This window comes from Ochlerotatus camptorhynchus, unplaced genomic scaffold (assembly GCF_037179485.1).
Source record: "Ochlerotatus camptorhynchus isolate MF236.1 unplaced genomic scaffold, CSIRO-AGI_Acam_v1.1 ptg000017l, whole genome shotgun sequence".
In the NCBI taxonomy this organism is placed as follows: domain Eukaryota; kingdom Metazoa; phylum Arthropoda; class Insecta; order Diptera; family Culicidae; genus Ochlerotatus; species Ochlerotatus camptorhynchus.
The window spans coordinates 515,848-523,563 of NW_027040509.1; the positions used below are offsets into that span (position 1 = coordinate 515,848).

Genomic DNA, 7,716 nt, shown 5'->3' on the forward strand with positions numbered 1-7,716 from the left:
TACTCTCCGTCGCACCATATGTCTAGAACAGCAAGCTTCGTCGCCGGGCGATCGTATACGCCACTCGCTGTCCTCACGGTTGCGGACCGAACCTGGTCATCCTGGCTGACTTTGGTGCTGATGACTTTACCCTTCGGCCAACAATTGCGGGGCATGTTGCAATCAGCGATGACTACAATATCGCCCACGGCGATCGGTTTTGTATGACGAAACCACTTGGTTCGGCGAGTGATTTCTGGAAGGTAGTCCGACACCCAACGCTTCCAATATTGGTTCGCTTAAATTTGCGACGTACACCAGTTCTGTCTCAGGGCTGCGCCGCTATCATCGAGGCTTGTGATCGGTTTCGAACCACTGGACGATCCAAGCAGAAAGTGATTCGGAGTCAACGCTGGGGCCGAATCCTCATCAATCGGCACGTGAGTTAGTGGACGCGAGTTGACTGTATTCTCCACTTCAGTTAGTAGATTGCGGAATACTTCATCGGACGTCTTCTTCGACGAACAAACAACCATCAAGTTGTTCTTGACGGTGCGAATCAATCGCTCCCAGCTACCGCTCATGTGTGGTGACAGAGGTGGGTTGAACACCCACTCAATCCCAGAGCTCGTGAACTCTCTCATCAGTTCGTGTTGGTTTACTGCTTCGTTGGCTTGCTTCAGTTCCCGATTTGCACCGATGAAGTTCGTACCACGGTCACTGTAAATCTTCTGGGGAGTGCCACGCCGTGCAATGAAGTTACGGATCGCCATGATGCAGGAGCTTGTGCTAAGCGAATGTACAACTTCAATGTGGATTGCCCGCACCGTCAGACAAGTGGCTAACATTGCCCACCGCTTCTCAACCCTTCTTCCGACGACAACTTCAACCGGCCCGAAATAGTCAACTCCGACATGCGTAAATGGTCGTGAAAATGCAGCGAGGCGGGCTGGCGGAAGATCGGCCATATATGGTGGGCTAGGTGTTGTGTGCTGGTTCTTGCACCACTGGCAATCCTTCCGTACTCGCTCGTAACAGGCGCGTAGATGAGGGATGTGAAACTTCTGCCGTATTTCATTGATAACGGTTTCGTGGTTTTGGTGGTGGTATTTGTGGTGGTAGTATGCTACGATCAGGGTGGTGGTGTGGTGATTTCGATTGAGAATGATTGGCTGCTTCGCATCATCGGTGGCGTAGTGACAAGCAGCAATCCGCGTTCGCATGCGCAGGACTCCACATTCGTCCAACCATGGCGATAACTGGTATAGAGAGCTGGTTTTAGGGACAGTACTTGTGGAAGAATCGGCTTTGGCTTTCTGAAGAGCAGCAACTTCGTCGGGATACGTTTCCCGTTGCGCGAGTCGTATCAGCGAACTCTCGGCGATCAGCATGTCATTTGCTGTAAGTGGTGCCGTGTTAATCGATCTCCTGGCGTGCTTTAGGCGACAGTTATTCGCGAAACGATGAACGAGTGCTGCAACTTTAACCAGCCTCTTCCAGCTTGAGTATTTGCAGACACTGATGACGGGTTCCGACGGTGCGTGATGACCCAGAAAGGAAGGGCGAAGTTCGGTCTCGGTAGATCCACTAAGTGTTGGCGATGGCGGCCAATCTTCTTCAGCGTGCCAGAGAAAGTCTGCTCCTTTGAACCATCTATGATCTGATGACATATCTGGTAGGCTACTCCACTTGGTAGCGTCGTCAGCGCAGTTTAGCTTGCTCGGGACCCACCGCCATTCACGTGCTTCCGAAATCTCTACAATATCACTGATCCTGTGACCAACGTATTGACTATAGCGGCGATGGTCCGAGTTGATCCAGCATAGGACGTCTCGGGAATCTGACCAGTACACCTTCCTGCAGATCTGGATGGACAGCGATCCTTCGACAGCGCGAGCCAAACGGGCGCCAAGGACAGCAGCTGCTAGTTCCATCCTTGGGATCGACGTAAACTTAAGCGGTGCGACTCTTGTTTTTGCGGCGACGATGGAGCAGATGATCGTTCCGGTCTTGACGAAACGCAAATAGCAAACGGCGGCCATGCCATTTTCGCTGGCATCCACCATCGTGTGGAGTTGGATATCGTCGGCTTCTTCCGCGGGGTATTTGGAGTTATAGCATCGAGGGATTTGAACCTGTTCAACTCTAGGTAGAACTTGCAGCCATGTGTTCCATTTTTCGTTTGCATTGTCGTCGATTTCTTCGTCCCATTGCACACCGGACCGCCAGATTTGCTGGAGCAGGATCTTCAGGAACGATAGAAAGTGGGAAATCAAGCCGAGCGGATCGAAAATGGTCATTAGAACACGCAGCACTTCCCGCTTCGTCGGACGTCGTTGGCCTTCTAGCAGAGCCGGGTCGTAGCGGCTCCATCCGACTTTGTAGGTAAAGACGTCGTCGCTCGTGTTCCACCACATGCCTAACACCTTCTCAGTGGCCAGCTCTGGAGATAAGTCGAGACATTTTTCGTCGGTGTTTGCCTCCTGTAGCGATGAAAGTACTTTTCTCGAGTTACTTACCCAATTTCGGATCTCAAAGCCACCCTGCTCGTGTACATGCTTAACGTCTTTCGCCAACTGGATCGCTTGCTCTTCTGTATCCACACTGACGAGCATGTCATCTACGTAATGAGACTTCATGATAGCTTCGCATGCAGCTGGATATTTGTTCGCGAATCTTTCCGCATTGGTATTTTTCACGAACTGTGCAGTGCTTGGGGAGCAGCAAGCCCCGAATGTCATAACCTGCATCACGTACACTACTATGGCTCCATGGTCGTCTATCCAGAAGAAACACTGACATAACTGGTCTTCGGCTCGGATCAGTACCTGGTGGAACATTTCACGGATATCACCAGTCAGTCCGATGCGGCGTTCCCGAAACTGAAGTAGAATTGCGAGAAGTGAGCTCAACAGATCCGGTCCTTTTACCAGCGCTGAGTTCAAGGACATGCCGTGAGCGATAGCTGCTGCGTCCCACACAATTCGCACCTTCCCAGGTTTGTTTGGGTTGGTTACGGGAAAAATTGGCAAATACCAGCGTCGTGGAATCTTCTGGTTGATTTCTTCGTCTGTAAGCTTCCGGATGTACTCCTTCTCCACATACTCGGTTATCTTTGATTGCAGGATCTTTGACATTTCCGGGTCTTTCTCCATCCGTTTCTTTAGGCACTGCAATCGACGCAGCGCCATTGATCGACTGTCTGGCAATCGGGTGTCATCGTATCGCCACAGCAATCCGGACTCGTATCGATTATCTTTACGACGGGTCAGCGACTGAAGCAATAAAAATGCTCGTTCATCTTCAACGGATAAAAGCACCTTCTCCGGTTTAGCCACCCCGAGACTGTCTAATGAAAAGTAGTCCTTCATAGCCTGATGCAAGTCCTCGTCTGACTTCACACTACAGGGGCAAACGTGGAAGGTGTAATGGTGTAGGTTGGCGTCGCTCCCGGAACCCCATCCTCCGCATACCGTCCATCCGAGGCGTGTCTTTATAGCGATTGGTTGACCGATTCCCCCTTCACGATTTTTCAGGCCAAGACTGAGCTGGGCGTGCTTCATCCCTATAAGAATGCGTGGACGAGCGTCGCGATAAGATTCGATCGGCAGATCTTGGAGGTGTGGATACAACTGTGACAACTCAGCCATGTCCATCGTTTGCTGGGGCAACAGTAGCTCTTTCACCGTCCTCACGTCACTCAAGAGGAATTTCTTGCTTTCGTTCTTAACACCACCAATGTGAAGATTGTAGATGCGAGAATCCGCCTCGTGTCGTTCAGTTCCTCCAGTCCACCGGAGACACAGAGGGCTTACAGTGCCATCAAGCTGAAGCTCGTTAGCAAGCTCCTGATCGAGCAGCGTTAATGCAGAACCTTCATCTAAGAATGCATACGTGCGTATTGCTCTCTTGTTTCCGTACAACACTACTGGGAGATAACGGAACAATACTGAGCTGACGGTTGTCTGATGGGTGTTGCATCCAGACTTGCTAGTGCTGGGTTGCGGAGATTGCTCACGCCTGGCCGTAGTTTCGGTGCTTTTCGGCTTGTCCTTCGAATCGTTGTGCAGCAGCTCGTGGTGCCGGTAGGTGCATCCGTCTTTGCCACACGGTTTCGCTTTGCAGTATCCTTTATGGATGCGCAGACATGTACGGCAGTAGCCAAATTCCCTTACGGCGGCCCAGCGCGATTCTCTAGAGAGCTCCAGAAAACGATTGCACTTATCAGCCGACTTGCAACTTCTCCTGCAGATTGGGCAGGCTTCCTGGTACGATGTTGATTCTGCCGTTGGTGGTTCTTCGAAGTCGCTGCTGTAATTCTTTTTAGGATGAAAGGTTTCAGAATGGGCGTTAAGGTACGTGTTTCCTTTCTTATTCCCGTGTGCATTTCGAGTTGGCTTCTCGTCTTGAACCGCCAAGGGGAATACAACAACACTCGCTGCTTCCGCCAAGCCATAAATCCACTCACTGAAGGTCGCCAGGTTGACCGTTGACAGTGTTCGACGATGCTGTGCCCAGTTGAGTTTAAGCGACGGTGGTAGCTTTCCGACAAGCTGGTGTAGTAAAGTAACATTATACATGTACTCCTGCAGTCCACACGCGTCTACAAAGGCACAGAAGTTTTGAACGTTCACCGCAAAGTCCACTAGCGTTTCCAGCTTGTCTTCCCGGATTGGCGATAAAGAGCCCACCTTACGAATCAGCGATTGTATGATTACTTCGGGCTGACCAAACAGCATCTTCAATGTTGATAAAATGCCAGGAACGTTTCCGGAATGCATCAGCCGACTTTTGACAGCATCATAAGCTCTTCCTTTCAGGCTTTTCTGTAGTCGAACTATGTTTTCATCCTCCGTAAATCCGCACATCGTAGTCGTTCGATTGTACATGGATATGAAAACTGGCCACTCCTCGGGATCGCCCGAAAACGTAGGTAAATCTTTGGAGACTGCTTGTCGTGCTGCAACTTGAGAGCGGGAAAGCTGGAACTGGTCATCATCATCCACAATAGAAGAGTTTATTGAATGCCTCCTACTCTGTCTATCGATAGGATTCGCAGCTGACCTATGCGGGTAATCCAATTCTATCGGATGAAGCTGCGTCGACTGTGGTAGGGCATCTGGTAGGAATTGACCAGGATGCCCACGTATCGACTCTCTGCAGAACCCTTCTTCCAGATTCTCCGGTGGGGGGTTGAGTTGTGGATCTGGCATCTGGTTGGACAGAATTATATTTCCCGGTCGTCGCATGACCCTTTGACCATCCGCTAGCTGTTGTTGTTGATCGCGTAGAATTTTCTCCTTTTCCAACTGCTGTTCCCACATTCGATTGATGGCATCCGCTTCCTTCTTTAACTCTTCCTGTTGCTGTCGCAAAAGATTCTCCTGGCGTATTTGCTCCTGCCGCTGATGCTGTTGAAACTGCCGAAATTTTTGCTCTCTCTCCAACTGCTTCTGTTGCTGCTTTCGTAGCTGTTCTGCGTGCGACCGTTGTTGCCGTTGTTGCTCTTGAAAGGCTGTTTCCTGGTGCTGTTGTTTCTCCTGAAGCTGCTCTTGACGTAGCTGTTCTTGCAAGCCGTCATGTTCACGGGCTTGTTCCTGAGTGACGGGTTTGGCTATCTCTAAGGGTGCAGGGTTAGTTGTTTGCACCCATTCTTCAACCCGACGACGAGAGGAGTTAGAGCTCCGACTCGATCCTTTTTCGCTCGCCAGGTCCTCCAGAATTTTATACTTGTTGTCCAGATATTCCTTATACTCCTGGGCTGCCTTTTCCTCAGCGAGTCTTCGGCGCTCTTCTTGCTGCTGCTGAAATGCTCGTTCTTCCTGCAATCTCATCAGCTGAAGCTTGGCGTGGTTTCTCGCAGATTTTTGTGAAGAGGATATGGAAATCTCGGAAAACGCCTCCTCTGCAACGATTACTGGCACATCTACGCCAGGCAACGATGACTTCTGCTTTGGTTGACAAAACACTGAGTCTAAAGGCGCTGGCTGCTGACTGGTTGACGGAACTGTCAACGACTTAGCTGACTTTTGTGATGCTGAAACTGAAGGAATCACTGGATTGCCACGGGTACTTGTCACGATCTTCCCGATGCTTAGATCTTGCAGCGATCTCCGATGTTGAATGACGTCATCCCTTATAGGTGCTCCATCCGAAGCTGCCTTAGTTCGCTGGATCCATTTCGCAGTCACGCAGTTTGTACAACTCCAGCTCTTGTCGGCAACTTCCTCCGATACGCCTACACATGAAAAGTGGTGCCATCCATCACATACGTCGCACTGGACCATTTCGTCGGTATCAGAACCTTGACACGTTCTGCAGGTATGTCCTTCCACAGTTTCCTCCAATGTCACCACATCCGGATTACCACCACCATCACCACCAGTAGCATTTACTCCTTTCATCACTCCACTTTCATTAGATCCACTTCGAAAGGCATCCGTTGCATCGGATTTACTACCACTTCGCGACATAACATAACTTCAATAAACGAAAATTATATGTTGTTGAAAATCGTTTCAATAGGAATTTTCCGATGTTATAATTCTCCACCGACGGCAATAAAACGCAATATTCGGTTTTGGGAGAATATAATTTTCCTGTAAGATGCAGGACATTTGTGATCAATATTAGTTATCAATTTTGTGTTTCATAAAAGTATCAATTAAATTCAGTATTTGTGCTTTATAGATGTAAGTTTAGATTGTAATTTTAGCCGGTAAGACTTACGTTTAGTTCCTTTAGCATATAACTCCCGGCTGGGATTTAAGTGGGTTCTCGACCTGATTATTGTGGTTGTCCTAATGGTAATAGAGTTTAGCGTTTGTTGTGTTTATTACTGTACCTATGTATGACCTTACCGATTGGCTTTCGTATGGTAAGATTAATATGGTTTAATCCTCTCGTGACCTTTGAAACGCAATTGACGGCAATATCCTACATAATTAAGTAGATTAATAGTAATTTTCGAGGAAACACTGTAGTTTAAGTTTCTCACCGATTGTAGTGTCTAATAGAATTGCGGCACTACTGCAAAGCTGGTGTTATTGTTGTGGGTAACCTAGTTATAACTAATAGCAATTAAGTTTCGTTTAAGATAGTTTTAAGTGATCTCAGCTTACCGGCTCAAACAATTTCACGGTTAATTTTAATATTTAGCACCTAGGTTCACTAGTTTAAGATTAATTTAAGTTCAATTTAATAATAGATGCATAAGAAACATTTAGGACTGAGAATGTTATAATTTTCGATTCCAATCGTCTGGCTCTATCTTTTTATCCTCTTCCTTACTCACCCCGGTGTCAGATCGGTACCTGTCACTTCGCTGTCAAACCCACTGCAGGGATGTTCTGACACGGTAGGTGCGCTCAGGCCAGTGCGGCCAACACAGCCTCAACTAAATATTTTCGACTATCGATTTGTAGATTTAGAGATTATAGAAAATCAATTCCATAGAAAGCATTTTAATCAAACCTTGAAGAAGACACAGCTTTTGAGCGATCTATGTTTGAATTTTAGTGATTTTTTTATGCTATCGGTCAGGTTTGGGCCGACGCATCTCAGAATTTTATTAACGTTATTGGTAAAGTTTATGATTAAATGAACAAAATAAAAAAAATATCGAAAAATTAGGGGTGTAATATGTTTCCGGAAATTTAAGGTGGAGTTTTTGGATTTTCCCGGATATTACAAATGAAAATGGATTTAAATGGATTTAAATGGGTTTCGACTGGGGTT

At 47.8% G+C, this 7,716-nt stretch overlaps 1 protein-coding gene across 1 annotated transcript; it reads right to left on the reverse strand.

The window, feature by feature from the left end:
* Positions 1-278: 278 nt before the first annotated feature.
* On the reverse strand, positions 279-6,452 carry LOC135702348 (uncharacterized). Its single transcript, XM_065223372.1, has one exon. The coding sequence runs from the start codon at positions 6,450-6,452 to the stop codon at positions 279-281; it is 6,174 nt and encodes a 2,057-aa protein (XP_065079444.1).
* Positions 6,453-7,716: the final 1,264 nt, after the last annotated feature.

Excerpts from the sequence above, each read along its gene's own strand:
- LOC135702348 (XM_065223372.1), bottom strand. The coding sequence starts at position 6,452 with ATGTCGCGAAGTGGTAGTAAATCCGATGCAACGGATGCCTTTCGAAGT.